Source organism: Spinacia oleracea, chromosome 1 (genome assembly GCF_020520425.1).
Source record: "Spinacia oleracea cultivar Varoflay chromosome 1, BTI_SOV_V1, whole genome shotgun sequence".
NCBI classification, from domain to species: Eukaryota; Viridiplantae; Streptophyta; class Magnoliopsida; order Caryophyllales; family Amaranthaceae; genus Spinacia; species Spinacia oleracea.
This window is the reverse complement of record NC_079487.1, coordinates 107,447,443-107,464,409: the sequence shown is the minus strand read 5'-3', so window position 1 is coordinate 107,464,409 and position 16,967 is coordinate 107,447,443. Positions and strand designations below refer to the sequence as shown.

At 34.4% G+C, this 16,967-nt stretch overlaps 1 protein-coding gene across 2 annotated transcripts; it reads left to right on the top strand.

Annotated features, from left to right (window-relative positions):
• Positions 1 to 8,494: 8,494 nt before the first annotated feature.
• On the top strand, positions 8,495 to 11,572 carry LOC110788385 (uncharacterized). Of its 2 annotated transcripts, none has more exons than XM_021993030.2 (3): positions 8,495 to 8,647; positions 9,015 to 9,416; positions 11,222 to 11,572. In XM_021993030.2, the coding sequence occupies exons 2-3, from the start codon at positions 9,060 to 9,062 to the stop codon at positions 11,387 to 11,389; spliced, it is 525 nt and encodes a 174-aa protein (XP_021848722.1). In that variant the 5' UTR covers positions 8,495 to 8,647; positions 9,015 to 9,059; the 3' UTR covers positions 11,390 to 11,572. The 2 variants fall into 2 exon arrangements, with proteins under 2 accessions (XP_021848722.1, XP_021848723.1); XM_021993031.2 differs by having other exon boundaries at positions 8,622 to 8,745.
• The last annotated feature ends 5,395 nt before the right edge of the window (positions 11,573 to 16,967 follow it).

The window sequence follows — 16,967 nt, the reverse complement described above, 5'->3', positions numbered from 1 at the left end:
TTTGAAAAGTTCCCTAAATAACCGTTATAAATTAAATAAATTTCCCAAAAATCAGTTTTGGTAATATTTTTATTTTTTTGGAAAATTATATTTTCTAAGTTGAGCATAAATCAATAAATTTCCTTTTAATGCAAATTAAAGATTAATGAGATTATTCTAGCCATATTTAAATAAGTAATTGAATTAAAATAATAAAGTTTCCTAAGTAATGTTAAACTTAAATTGTTTAAGTTTTTATAATTATTTTGGAAAAGTTATTTGCTTATTAACAGTTAATAAGTAAATAATTTGTGTTTAATATAGTTTGATATTATATGCGTGTATGGAATATATATGATATCTTGTTACAGGCGAGTGACTAGTATGGCCCAAAACAGGATAGAAAATACGATCTGCGTATCGTTTTGTATTCTTGTAAATTTTGAAATACGATCTGCGCATCGTTCTGTATTGTTGTAATTTAATTTAAAACTTAAATTAGATTATAAAGTTCGTATTATGAGCTCGATGGAGTAAGAAGGTTCAATCAGAAATTCAAGGATGGAGATCCAAGAAAGATGAACAGAAACCCAAAAAGATTTGAGCTTATTTTTTAGGGGCCATACTAGGATCACATTTATTTTTATGCATTTTATATTGCCTTAAAATGCTTATTGAGTTTATGTATGTGGTTATTTAAAGCAATGTGTTCACTTTTAATTAACCAACATAGTAAACTTAGGTCCCAAATAATATTGAGTTTATGTGCTTTTCCATACAACACCTATAAAGCCTTAGATCATGAGTAATAGGTTCTGCCAAAGCAGGGTGTTGCTTATAATTCCGGGGATAGTAGGGTAGGTTTTTGAAACTTACATGTTAATGTTTGGTTTAACTCAACAAAACTATCAAAAGACAAAGTTTTGGGTTTTGAAGCTAAGAGATAGGAAAATACAAAGAGTTGTTAACCTGTCTACCAAGAGTTATAATCAGTTATAATTAGTAAAATGTTTACTTACCTCGAATACTATAAATTAAAGTAGCAGGGCCAAAGTCCGTTTGATTGTAGTGGGAGGGGATCTTGGTTAATTCTTTATTCAATGGGGATTTCTAATTTTGAATAAAGGGTAGTAGTGAATTGAATTTGTTTAATTGCTACTTTTGATAAACATTATATTGAATCTTGCTTTACCTTTTATTGTAGTTATCATGTCTGGTGCAAACAACAACTCTACTTTTAACTTGCGCCCTCTAATTGAAAAAGACAAACTGAATGCTACCAACTTCCTACAATGGCAAATGGCTGTGAGAATTGTTCTCGGAGCGGAAGGAAAAGAAAGTGTTCTTGACAATCCTCTCCCTGAACCCCTGCCAGAAAATGCTACTGCAGCTCAAAGGCGAGCTAGACAAACTCTAGAGGATAACTCCCTGCAAGTAACATGCTTGATTCTTGCTTGCATGGAACCAGAGTATCAAAAACGTTTTGATGGTCTGGATGCCTACAGCATAATCCAGCAACTGAAAACTTTGTTTCAGAAAAACGCTAGATTGGAGAGATTTGAAGCAAACTGCAAACTTCTGGATTCCAAGTTGGAAGAGGGGAAGCCCGTTGGTCCGCATGTGTTCGATTTGATTGGACATTTTCAGACCATGGAGAAATTGGGCTTCCCTTATCCTAAGGACCTGGCAACTGACATAGTCATCAGATCCTTGCCTGAAGATTTTCATAACTTTAAGTTAAACTTCTACATGCAAGGAGGGAGGCTACCCTGCAAGAGTTGCATGGTTCACTAATTCAGGCTGAGAGAAACTTACCAAGTAAACCTAAACATAATTAAGGATGTTCTAATGGTTAGTAAAGGTAAGCATTTCAAGAAGAAAGAGGCTCCCATGAAGAAGAACAAGGGCAAGGTAGTTGCCAATGAGAACTCTTCAACCAAGCCAAAGGCCACTCCCAAGGCTAAGGTAGCTGCTCAACATGAGTGCTACCACTGCCACAAGATTGGTCATTGGAAGAGGAACTGCCCCAAGTATCTGGAGGATAAGAAGACTGGTGCTTTAACTTCAGGTATCTATGTCATAGAAGTTAATTTAGCTGCAACTGCTTCTTGGGTATTTGATACCGCTTGTGGATCTCACATTATTGGTAATGTGCAGGGACTAAAAAGAAGTAGGAGCTTGAGCAAAGGCGAAGTGGATCTCCGAGTAGGCAATGGAGCAAGAGTTGCTGCTTTAGCTGTAGGAGATTATAGTTTACGCTTGCCTTCTGGTTTAATATTAGAACTTTATAATTGTTATTACGTTCCAGTTATTACCAAGAACATAATTTCTATTCCGATTTTGGATTCGGAAGGTTTTTCATTTCAAATTATGAATAATTGTTGTTCAGCATATTTGAATGGTATGTTCTATGTCTCTGCTAAATTATCAAATGGTTTGTATGTACTAGACTTACAAAACCATATCTATCACATAGAAAACAAGAAACACAAACCAAATGATTTGAACCCTACTTACCTATGGCATTGTCGATTAGGCCACATAAGCTCAAAGCGCATAGAGAAACTTCATAAGGATGAAATTCTCAAATCATTTGATTTTGAATCATTTGAAGTATGTGAGTTTTGCTTAATGGGGAAAATGACAAAGTCTCCTTTCACAGGCTCAAGTGAAAGGGCCAATGATCTTTTAGCCCTCATACATACTGATGTTTGCGGACCTATGAGTACTTTGGCTAGGGGAGGGTACGGGTATTTCATTACTTTTACTTATGATGTGAGCAGATTTGGATATGTTTACCTCATGCGACATAAGTCGGAATCCTTTGAAAAGTTCAAGGAATTCCAAAATGAAGTACAAAACCAACTTGGAAAGAAAATTAAAGCATTGCGATCCGATCGTGGTGGTGAATATTTATCTCAAGAGTTTGGTGATCATTTGAAAGATTGTGGAATACTTTCGCAATTGACTCCACTAGACACCACAGTTGAATGGGGTTTCCGAAAGAAGGAATAGAACTTTATTAGATATGGTTCGGTCCATGATGAGTCTTGCTAACCTTCCTGCCTAATTTTGGGGATTTGCGCTTGAAACAGCGGCATTCACACTCAACAGAGCTCCGTCCAAAGCAGTAGAAAAGACGCCATATGAGATGTGGACTGGAAAAGTTCCGAAATTGTCTTTTCTAAGGATATGGGGTTGTGAAGTTTATGTAAAACGTTTACTTTCTGATAAGCTTTCACCCAAGTCCGATAAGTGTCTTTTTGTGGGTTACCCAAAACAGACTAAGGGATACTACTTCTACAACCAAAGCGAAAACAAAGTGTTTGTTGCTCGCGATGGTGTCTTTCTGGAAAAGGAGTTTATTTCCAGAAAAACAAGTGGGAGTAATGTATATCTCGAAGAAATTCGAGATGAGCAACAAATGGATGAGGCTCACACCTCGTCAGAGACGACCCAACATGAAAATGCTCAGGAGGCGGTGCATTCCATTCACGCGCCTTCTACCGTCCCACTTGGAGATAATCCATGCGAAGTCCCTCAACCTAATGAGGTGGAAACTTCTCCTGTTGTTCCCCAACGTAGGTCTAGTAGGACCGTCATTCCGTCAAAGAGATATATTGATTTCCTTTTGACTGAAAGTTCTGAAATAGAGATTTTAGAACATGAGGAACCTACTAGCTACACAAATGCTTTGACGAGTCAAGACTCCGAGAAATGGCTTGAAGCCATGAGATCCGAAATGGATTCGATGTTTGAAAATCAAGTATAGGACTTGGTTGCTTTGGCTGATGGGGTTAAACCCATAGGTTGCAAATGGATTTTCAAACTGAAAAAGGACAAAGATGGAAACATTGATGTCTTTAAGGCAAGACTAGTGGCAAAAGGTTTTAGACAAATTCATGGTATTGACTATGATGAAACCTTCTCACCAGTAGCCATGCTGAAATCCATTAGGATAATTCTTGCGATTGCTGCCTTTCATGACTATGAGATCTGGCAGATGGACGTCAAAACCGCTTTCTTGAATGGGTTCTTGAAAGAGGATGTGTACATGACACAACCACAAGGTTTTGAAGATCCAAACAGTCCAAGAAAAGTTTGCAAGCTTAAGAAGTCCATTTATGGGCTTAAGCAAGCATCCCGGAGTTGGAACCTCAGATTTGATGAGGCAGTCAAATCTTTTGGCTTCCTCAGAAATGAAGAGGAATCTTGTATATACAAGAAGTTGAGTGGGAGTAGTATTGCTTTCTTGGTCTTGTATGTGGATGACATACTTCTCATAGGAAACGACAAGACCATGCTTGAGTCAGTCAAGGAATGGCTTAAAAGTTGTTTTTCCATGAAAGCCCTAGGTGAAGCTGAATACATCTTGGGAATAAGGATCCATAGAGATAGATCCAAAAGGCTGATTGGACTTAGCCAAGAGACTTATATTGATAAGGTTCTTGCAAGGTTCAAGCTGGAAAACTCCAAAAGAGGTTTCATTCCCATGCAACATGGCATTTCACTTGGCAAGACTCAGTGTCCTTCGACACCTGATGAGGTCAAGCGCATGAGTAATGTTCCTTATGCCTCTGCAGTAGGGTCCATTATGTATGCCATGGTATGCACTCGACCAGATGTTGCATATGCTTTGAGTATGTGCAACAGATACCAGTCAAATCCAGGAGAGGCGCACTGGATGGCAGCAAAGAATATCCTTAAGTACTTAAGAAGGACTAAGGATGATTTCTTGGTCTATGGTGGAGATAATGAGTTGGTTGCCACTGGATACACCGATGCAAGCTTCCAAAGTGACAAAGATGATTTCCGATCACAATCTGATTTCATATTTTGTCTCAATGGAGGGGCTGTGAGCTGGAAGAGTTCTAAGCAGAGTACCATCGCAGATTCTACAACAGAGGCTGAGTATATTGCAGCAAGTGATGCAGCAAAAGAAGCTGTTTGGATCAAAAAGTTCATTAGTGAACTTGGTGTAGTTCCTAGCATTGAAAATGGCATTGAGTTGTATTGTGACAACAATGGTGCCATTTCCCAGTCCAAGGAACCCAGATCGCACCAAAAATCCAAACATGTGCTCAGGAGATTCCATCTTATTCGAGAGATCGTTGAAAGAGGGGATGTGAAAGTAAGCAAGGTTCATACTGAGGATAACGTGGCTGATCCTCTGACTAAACCGCTTGCTCAACCTAAGCATGAGAGTCATACTAGGTCTATGGGGCTTAGGCATATGGGAGAATGGCTTTAGTTTGTTTACTTTATGTTTACAATTGTAAAGACATTTATTATGCTTTGAATGTTTATCAATAAAAGTTCATTCTTATTTAATTGTTTGGTTTAGTATTAAATAAAATGTCCAAATAACTTGTGTCTTCAAATAGGATTATCGAAAACGTTTTGATAATGGAACCCTATAAAGTGAACTGAAATCACAACTTATTAAGTCCCTAGTCTAAATCACTAAATTGGACATAAGTGATTTATGTGAAGACTAGCATGTAATTAATTGATAGTGCAGTTCCATGGGCTATGGAGACATAGGGATGTCTAATTGATTATATGGATGTATACTTGATGCATTGAGACTTGACCTAACTAGATTCTAAAAGTAGAATCAAACTTCTATATTTAGTGGATTCCTTAGACATGAGTATGTCTTAATAACCACGAGACAATTAGTTTAACTTTGACGCTGTTAAACGCCGCGCCGTAAAAGGAGGTTATAAAGGCAGTGATCATGTGGGCTAAGAATTGAGTGGGAGTTATGGTCATACAAGAGTGAATAAGTCCTCCTATTTGATAGGAATGGTGTCTGGGCCTCTTGATGAGCGAGAACTGAAAATTGCATGGTCATGCGGAATGGGATTAAAAGTTAATCTTTATTTGAACAGTTCGAACTCGGTGATCAAGAAACTAGAATTTGAGAATAACAGTGTGTTATCAAATTTTGGCATTAAGAGACTTAAGGAATTTAGCATTGCGTTCTTGTCTTCGGACAAGTGGGAGATTGAAGGAATTATGTCCTTAGACATTTCCGACAATTACTAAATATAAATAGGAATTAATTATGAAGATAATAAATTAATTATTTTAAGTAATCATATTTGCTTGCTAGAGAATAAATGTGATTAGTAGGACAATATTGATTGGACCTACAACTAAAATATATTAATCCTATAAGGTCACACATATAAGAACTAATTGGAATGGGCCCAAAAGATCCTATGGCAACCGGCTTGCTAAGAGAAATAAGGTTGGGCTTTGTGTTAACTTAAAAGCCCTAAACATTATAATAGTTATAATGTCAGGGATTCAGTAACTACGTGAATTGAATATCTGACACAAAAAGCAAACACAAAACCCTAACTGTCATTCTCTAAACGCCGTACATCCCAAACAAAGCAAGAGACAGATTGTGATCGTTCTCTTCCGTACTAGCATACGTGGGATTCAATTCGTGCTTGTGGACTGAGTAGAGGAGCAACAAGTGGGGCTCTAAGATCTTCGAAGCTTGCATACGAACGGGAGAACACGCTTCAAAGGTGATTATTCTTTCGACTTAATCTGATCTATACTATTGTTATGCATGAGATCCTGTGATAGATGTTAGGAAATTGTTTCCTGAAATTCCGCTTTATGCATCTATATGTTCCTACAGGTCTTATATAAAATAACGTCTTATGTAAAAGTTTGGAACAAAATAGGGGGCAAGAACTCGATACCGATTCTCGAAATATTTATTTTTTATAACTTATTCTATCATTTGTAGCAGGGTATACGAATTGGATTTTTATTTTGATAAAAAGGAAAGAAGAACGTACGAATATAAGATGCCATTGTTTCCTAGAAAAAGAGAAGATAAGATGCCATTGTTTCAAAAAAAAAAAAATCATTAACAATTACAAATATTAATTAAGTAAGCAACCAACCATGAAAATGGTGTTAATTAAGCCATGAACTAGATATACAATTCAATAGTTTTCTAGTGGGGTATGATCGAACTAGATTCTTGATTATTTTAAAAGCACGTGTATATGTAAGATGCCCATACCAATCACTACAAAATTTTGCATTATTAGAAACGGATACTATAAACATCTCAAACTTGAGACGGATTGTTAAAATTTTGCCTCTAAATTAAAATTGAGATGTTATTGTACCTGAAGTTTCAAATTTTCGTCTCAAAATTGTAATGGATTTGCAAAAATTTCGTCTCAAAATTTTTGAGACGTCCTCCATAGGAACGCTCTATTTCCATCTCAAATCCGTCTCTAATCATCATTTTGAGACAGATTTGGACTACTTAGAGATGAAATATCTATTTTTTAGAATGATTATTTTATAGTGAATGTGCTATGATTTTTTGGAAGTGGCATAAAAGTTTTTTTTTTTCCAGCAATAAATGGAGTGACATAGCCAAGATGGCAATGCCATATAACATTACATTACACGTAGATATTTGTTAAGATCTAGCGCCATAAAATATCACATATAATTGTCTCAAATTGATACTAGAAGAGAGAGGTGTTTACTTTATAACGCCGAGAGGCTACTCCAATCACTTTATTCAAAATGGGTGATGATAAAGGTCGTAAGTTGCGAAAAAAATGTTTAGTTATCGCAATTTTATGTGTAGGAGTTTAATTTGTATAAATAGGCGCTGCGTATGCTATGTATCATAATAATATTTTTATTATCAATGCAATATTTTTACAATGAATATATGTAAATAAGGTAGTCGATATAAAGAAGCTTCCTAAGGAAACAAATTAGAATATTAAGATTCTTTTACCTTTTTTGAAATATGTATAATAGGTTATATAAGTTAAATATTTTAGTTTCCAATTTAAATCATGACACATAAGCATATCATGTCATCATTGTGACACGGCTACCAATTGTTTGTTGGTTCAGTGATGATTGTGGCTGAACTTGGTAGGAAGAACCGCGTGTTCGATCCCCCGCAAAAACAATTGGGAGGGGAATGAAACCTATCCACCTAAAACTCGCCCCGAATCCGGAAAGCCCTAAGGGTGAACTAGGTGGTAACAATAAAAAAAAAATTGTGACAAGGCTTAAATGTCGCATATAGTTCACTATACAATTTTGTTAATGATCAACAGCAGTGATGGGGTATAAAGTTAATCTTGGGTCTTCAACCATCAGCTTAATTAAGCTTTTGGTTGAAGCCCCAAGATTAGTTTTATATTCTATCACGCCCCCTCAGATGAAAGTCCTTTTGGGCTTGAAAGGTGGATGGAACGTAGGCTTCCTCATACCCAGCGCAAAATATTCCACTTTGAAAGGAGGGGTGGATGAGATTTGAACCTGCAACCTTTGCGTCACGCTGGCTTTAACACCATGTCAAAGGACCAACACTCAACCAAAAGTTTAAACTGATGGTTGAAGTTCCAAGATTAGTTTTATATTCTATCAGACAGCATAAACTTTATATATGTATTGATGAATCACGTTCTCCATGATGAAAAGTGAAGAATCGCATAACTCGAAAGCAAGAGGTGGATAAACTTAATAATTAGCAAAATTCAAAAGCAAATTGGTGAACCTTTGTTTGTTTGTTAGAGCATCCATTCCATAAATAGGGAATTCGTGCAAATTTCAATAACTCAAGTTATCTACTATCTTCTCTTCAAGTAACTAAAAGGTACGTACATTCCTTTCTTCTACGTACTACTCCCTATTACACATTTACACGTACTAGCTTGAATCCGTGGATTGTACTGGTTTAATTATCTACTGTAGGTATTAAATCTTTTTTTCCTTTGTTATAATTCACATGATCACGTGTATAATCGGATCATATGTATGACACATACTTAACTCGTACCATAACAGTTGCAATTGGATAGGACATATATAAGTGACATGTCATGTATGTGGTATGGCTAACTTTCAGACAAGAATTTGCATGTACATATATGCATGTGTTTGCATATATAATAATAAAACTAAATTTGCAAGATGCAGAGTTAGTTTATTAATAATTTTGAACGTACATGTTAAATGTGCAGGTAGAGATCGAGTAAGTACTGCAATTAACTACTCCGTAGGTAAGAATGGCTTCAAGTCAGGCTGTGGCGAGGAAGGAGGAAGCAGCACTGAATGAGCTAATGAAGCAAGCCAAAGAAGGGAAACCACAAGATGAGATGATATTTGGAGGTTGGTTATACAACAATAACACCAGCAAGAAACCTATGAAGCTTCATACTGACAAGATATGGTCTGGGGATTTCCATACTAAGTATCCGGCTGTTCTCGAAGAATCAGCCAGTTTCGTACAAACTGAGAAAAGGGAGAATGGCATCAAGACTGCTGTGGTGTATTCTCTCAGTACTGGTGAAGATATTTTGAATCAATATGGTTTTCTCTTGGCCTGGTCTGACTCTTACACTGAAGGAAAACACATTAGAAAGGTACGTACGTATGTCATCTATATTAATATATTAAAAGGAAATATTGTAACAATGATCCAACACTAGACCTCTTTGTTAAAAGTTACACTTCTTACCATTTTAGCCAACTATAACTTATGTTACACCTTTCTACATAAACATATATATTCTTTTGACGTTAAATAATACATTAAATAAAAGTGAATGTAAAAAATAAAATAATGATTACTTAATTTTATAAATGTTCCGTTATTACTTTTCTAGCTTAAGCCTCAAAAACAAAAAACAAAAAACGGTGTAATAAATCAACTAAATTTGAAGAAAAGTATCCAACTTTATTTTTATTTTTGAATGTGGGGTTTCATATTTTTGGGAAAGTTGTTGATCGACCACTAATCTTGTGTCACCACCGTGATTCGATGTCATTTGATGTCGACGAAGACTCCATCTATATGTGCACATATTTAAAAAATAAATAAACCCGAATAAAAGTAAGAAACCGGGGCAACGCCCGGGCCACACACTAGTTATAATTAATATAAGACGGTCTCATATGAAGTATAAAAATTAGTTAGTGGTCCGGGCGAGTCCCAGAGTGTTACTTAATTATTATATATATATATATATATATATATATATATATATATATATATATATATATATATATATATATATATATATATATATATATATATATATATATGCAATTTGAGAATAATATATGTAATTTGTTTATATATGTATTTTAAGAATAAAAATGGTTAACCAACCATCGATAAACAAAATTTTGGTTATTGTACATTATTTGTGTAAAACTTATTTTTTTTATACTACTTCACTTATAAAAAAAAATAAAATAACTTACAATGTTGTATTGAGTTGCAAATTCGAAATACATTTTGAAGGGAAAAAAAACACATTTGATTAGCTAAAATAAAGCGCTACATTTTTTTCCTCTTATTTTCTCTATTAATTTCACGATTTTATTTTTACTCTAAATACATTTCTAGAAAAAGGTATATGATTTGAGTAAATGAACAAAAATTAAAAACAAATTGTTATCATAAATTGTTACTCAAATACATAAATTTTGACATTAAAATACTCAAATAACTTAGTACTACGTATTACTTTTCTGTTTGTTACTTAAACAAATTGTTTCTTAAGTATTACTTTTTCTTTTTTAATTGGCTTAGAACCATAACTTGTATCGTTGGAGCGATAAAATTTTACATTAATATATGGGAGGTCATGTGTTCAATGATGGATAACAACATTTTTTTTTGCTAGGGTACAATAAACAATATTGTGTGTATGCCATGTTTTTTTTAGAAACTATACAATAATGAAAATTACATAAATTAGATTAGGACGAGTTAATCTCTGTCCTTAGGATAATATTAATCCTCACTATATTGTTGATGGGATTCAAAGCTAATCTAATACAACAAACTCAACCATTCTCATGAACATGTCGTAAAAACATAATTAGCGTTAATCTACCGCATAAGAATAAAGGAAATGAATTTGATGGTTACTCAACAACCGCCTCTTTGATAATATCCTATTAACATTTATAATTAATTAAAACGAAAATCATATTATATTATAATACTAGCACGCCAAGCTCAATGCTCTACTTGACCCAATATCTTAAGCTCATATCATATTCAATATAGGTAGCACATTGATATATTTAAAGATATACGTAGTATTATGCAAAACAACATATTTCTTCTACTAGTATATGGGAGAATACTCCCACAAATACAAAGTGAAGACTATATCTAACAATGTATGTATTTATGTATAATGTATGTATGCAGACCTATGGATACTGTGGCCTTATGGAGAAGTTTCGTCACATTGATTGGGAAAAGGTTGAAAAGGAACTCGACGAAGCCTCCTCGTCTTTCACGTACTATGACGCTCTTTCTCGAACTTCAATGAAGGCTGCGATTCACGCAAATATGATTTATGCAGATTTCATGTGAATGCAATATGTATAACATGGTCCACCCTATGCCAGATACTTACACCATAATATTGTGTGGACGCATGACTATTTACTACTAAGAACGTTATTACTTTTTAGAGGCAGCACAATGTTATTATGTAACATTGTATGCATACCACATAGTTGGTTTAATATACGAATAAAACTGCCTCGATCGTTATATGCGTAGTCCTTTTACTTTGTGTAACTTGCAAATGTGTATGTATTGTGGCCGGTCTTGCAATCAAACAGGTGAGTTCGTGTTTGTTCACCTTCGCATTTAAATTAATACACGTACTCTAGCATAACCTAAGACTAGCTACTCTTGGAGGAGCATTCTAAGTTTCTAGCAGATTGAAAGGTTCCACACTAATAGAGTATAAAACTAATTTTGGGACTTCAACTATAAGCTTAAGTTTTTGGTTGAGTTGGTCCTTTGACATGGTATCAGAGCCAACGTGACGCCTATGTTGCATCCACACTTCAAGCCCAAAAGACTTCATGTGATGGGACGTGATAGAATATAAAACTAATAATGGGACTTCAACCATCAGCTTACGTTTTTTGTTGAGTTGGTCCTAAAACATACACTCAACACCCCCGACCCAACCCAACCTAACCTAACCCATTGTTAGTGACATAAAAGCAACAGTGTTAATTAGACACGCCTAAACAATTAGGTAGTACCTAAGAAGGTTATAATGAAGGACCTTTGGAGTTTGATATATATATATATATATATAATATATATATATATATATATATATAGGGGAGGGATCCGGTGAGAACACCTCCTTATGTAAGAACACTTCTTATGGTGAGAACACTTTTACACTCTCTATGTTCTATATTTGTTTAACAATGTTCTAAATTTTCAAACTCATGTTCTAAATTATTCAACCATGTTCTAAACTTATTTAACCATATTCTAAATTGGTTCAGCCATGTTCTAAATTTATTCAAGCATGTTTTAATTGTATTCAACCATGTTCTAAATTTTTAACCTCGTGTTCTACATTAATTCAAGCATGTTCTAAAATTATTCAACCATGTTCTAAATTTTTAACCTCATGTTCTAGATTAATTCAAGCATGTTCTAAAATTATTCAACCATGTTCTAAATTTGTAAGCTCATGTTCTAAATTTATTCAAGCATGTTCTAAATTTTCAAACTAATGTTCTAAATTTATTCAACCATGTTCTAAGCTTATTTAACCATATTCTAAATTGGTTCATCCATGTTCTAAATTTATTCAAGCATGTTTTAATTTTATTCAACCATGTTCTAAATTTTTAACCTCATGTTCTAGATTAATTCAAGCATGTTCTAAAATTATTCAACCATATTCTAAATTTTTAACCTCATGTTCTAGATTAATTCAAGCATGTTCTAAAATTATTCAACCATGTTCTAAATTTTGTAAGCTCATGTTCTAAATTTATTCAAGCACGTTCTAAATTTATTCAAGCATGTTCTAAATTTATTCAAGCATGTTCTAAATTTATTCAACGATGTTCTAAATTTGTTCAACCAAGTTCTAAATTTATTCAACCACGTTCTAAATTTATTCAAGCATGTTCTAAATTTATTCAAGCATGTTCTAAATTTATTCAAGCATGTTCTAAATTTACTCAACGATGTTCTAAATTTATTCAAGCATGTTCTAAATTTATTCAACCACGTTCTAAATTTATTCAAGCTTGTTCTAAATCCATTCAAACATGTTCTAAATTTATTCAAGCAAGTTTTAAATTTATTCAAACTTTCAGCATGTTCTAACTTTATTCATTGTATTTAAAATTTATTCAAGCATGTTCTAAACTTATTCAAGAATGTTTTAAATCCATTCAAGCATGTTCTAAATTTAGAACATGAGAACCTAGTCAACACATAAACATATATACATGTTCTAAAAATTTAAGCTCGTGTTCTAAATTAATTCAAGCATGTTCTAATCTGACTCTAAAGCTCCAATTCTTTAGCCAACTATATCCTCTACGTCTCCAATTCCATTCCTGTTTAATTTCCAGCTCATAAACCTCTCCAAACTTTACTACAGCTCTCCAAACTCCCTCACAGTCGTCTCTCTGTCTCTATCCTCAACATCTACCTCCATCTTCACCGCCACTCCACCCTCATTCGACTGAGTCGCCGTATAAATTTAGAACATCAATCTGATTTGAGGAATTGGAATTGGAATGTAGAACATGAATCCGGATAAATATTGAAATTTAGAACATGAATCCGGATAAATTTCGGATTAATTTAAAACATGAATTCGGATAAATTGAGGAATTGGAGGAGGAAGGAGGAGACGTCAACGTCGCCGGTGAGGTATGAGCGGCGCCGACTTGCTACGACCGGCGACCGGCGAGATTGAAACTCCTGAAAATCGATTTTAATTTTGGAATTGAGAAATCGATTCAAATCGATTTTAATTTTTAATTTTTGAAATCGATTTTAATTTCTAATTTTTGAAATAGATTTTAATTTCTAATTATTTGAATCAGGTTAACCAAACAGATCGAGAAGAGAGCGGATTAAACTCGATTTCGATTTCGAAGGATCGAATGAGAATTGCTGAACTGAAAATTGTGTTTACCTGATTCGCGAACCACAACCACCGGCGAGAGGGAGCAGCGGTGGCGGCGGCGGCAGCGAGAGGCGTGGCTGAAAGTTGGTGGTGTTCGAAAAAGAGAGAGGGAGGAATTGAAGAGAGATGATGAGCACCAGAAATAATGAAATAACGACCGGCGAGCGACGATTATCGAGAGGCAACGGTCGGAGGTAGAGCTGCAATGGCCGAATGCGGTGGTGGCTACGACTGAAAATCGCCGGATGGTGGTGGTGTTCCAAAACGGAAGAGAGAGAGGAATTGAAGAGAGAGAAAGAGCACCGAAAATATGAAAAAAAATATGGGGAAATAATAATCAAATTGGGTATTTGTTTATAAAAATTACGATAATGCCATTATAGAAAGTGTTCTCACCGTAAGTAAGTGTTCTCACGAGAGCCTTCCTCTATATATATATATATATATATATATATATATATATATATATATATATATATATATATATTTATAAACAATTTGAGTTTCACTAAATGAAAGAGATAAATGAAGAATACTAAAGCACACAAGAATGTAAAGTTGAGTTTGTGCGAAATTACTTATAAAAAAATATTGTAATTAATTACTTTATTAAAAGTTTATTTTGTAAAATAACACCATCGGTTGGATTATAAACACTGATACAAAATTTTGGGGTTCCCTTTAATAGGTGTATCTAAACATCACACGAGAAAGAGATAATTAAATAGGACGCGCGTGAGATGCATATTGTAAAGTCAATCTCGATTTTTAAGCTTGAGATGCATATCGTAAAGTCAATCTCGATATTTTAAGTCAACAATATGAGTTCATTTTTCACACATCTACCCCTCGAGGCCTAATCCTTATAGGACGTCGTTTGAAGGAAAAAATTGACTAAGAGAATGTAGGATTTGACATGTTTCGAATGGATCCATGAATGGTGCAAAGTAGAGAGTCGCCATATTATTGGATCTTTATGGGAGATCCATTAACGTTTATGTGGAAATCGAGAGGTACGTTTAGGAACAAATCATTTAGGGACATATCCACATAAAGGCTCATATCAAATTCCAAGAGAACTTGACTCCAAAATGGTCATGAACCAAATATGGATACGGGGACAAGGTTATGGTCGATATTGTATCAATCCACCCATTTTCAGTCTCTAATCTAATTCGCATAACAATTGGGCAATGCAACAACGTACTAAGCCTACAAACATTAATTGATGTCCTAAAATTAAAGAATCAAGTTGGTTCATTTAACATGTGTAAACACCTAATTCATGTCCCCCTTATGGTCGATGACGATACCACCAATCTAACTTCAATTTGAGCAATTTCGAGCAGAAGCATCAATTGCAAGATACAATGAGCTTATTCCAATTCTAACTTCCAAGATTCCAAAATTCAAGTAAATCTTCAAAATATCCAATTCACGAGTCTGTTCCAATCAAGTACCTCTTTTAATATTGCATTCTTGTTTTTCTTCCAATTAACGAATTATATTTAACTTTTTTTTCATATATATCTAGTATAGTACTTGTGCAATGCACGAATTTTAATCCATATGTCAAATTTGCATGACATCTAAACTATAGTTATGGACAATTAATTATCATCGATCAATATAGAGCTTATATGTATTCTTTTTATTAAACTTAATGAATGAATAGAGCTATTACTTCCCCCATCCCATGTCTTATTTATTAATTTAAAAAAAATAAGGGTATTGTTGTACACATTTTAAAACCTACCCTTACCAAGAGTATATGGTAGGTCAAGTGCTTTAAAGTCCAATCGAGTCGCAAGCACATAAAGAAGAGAGGGAGTTGTTCCAACGAAGGAAAGGCCCAAGAGAAGCGCGAGCCCAGGAAGGCCGAAATCTCAACGCCAGATACAAAGGAGTTAAGAGCGTGGAATAAATCAAGGTTGATGTGGCTTTGATCATTCAATTCCTCTCTCCCGTTCAAGCATTTATGGGAATAACTCCAACTCTCCCACAAACCGCTCTTCAACCGCCTCTTATTAGGGGTATATATACAACAGAAACCGACATTTACAAGGACATCATCAACACACAAACAAAGCATTTCATATTTTCGTAGCATTCCTTAGCTTTAGCTGTAGCGCTTAGCTTAGCCATATAGCGGCCTAGCAGTAGCGTAGCAGTAGTTTGTAGAATTCCCTCATGTATTGAAGAACTTCAGCCAGTTTAAGTCAGTGCGTTTTCCAAGCATTCAACCATGGAGATACATGTCTTCATGATTTAATGTCCGTCTAGTTTTTTTTATTACATATCAATAAATGATATTTGTTTACTTTATGTTATGTTATCTTAAGCATTTCATTTTGCATTAACTTTGTTAGAAAAAGGGTTGCAATTTGGTGATTTCTTACGAAATTACTCGTTAACGAGCGACACCTCTACATAATAAGGTAAGCCCTCCTTTAAGGGTAATACCCCTAGGAACCTTTATCGCCCTAGCTACAAGATAATTAAGGTGTTATTTCTTGTTCGCATATAGTGTCAACAGGTACATAGAATTTATTTTATTCCCCTTTCATCAAGCGTGTCAAACATAAAGTTATTCGTATCCTCTCTTTAATGTGATAGTGATAACCCCCTAATACGCACGCTACCATAAACCTTATTAACCGACCACTAACACCTACCCCGACCATGTACTAGCTAGCTTTTAGCTAGATATGATCAACTTTGACGAGAGGCGGGGGTGTTGTAGAGGATGGTCCCTCCACACCTACTGTAATACCCCATACTTTTATTAAAATATAAATATATTTATTATATTTATAAAGTATTTTTGTATAGTTATTAAATTGAAGATGCATTTTAATATTTATTTAAATGTATTTTTATTAATTAAAAATATTTATTATTTTTAATTGGAGAAAATTCATTTTATTTCAAGTTGGGGAATTTTATTCGGGTTTTAAGAAAAGAAAATGAATTTTTAATCTA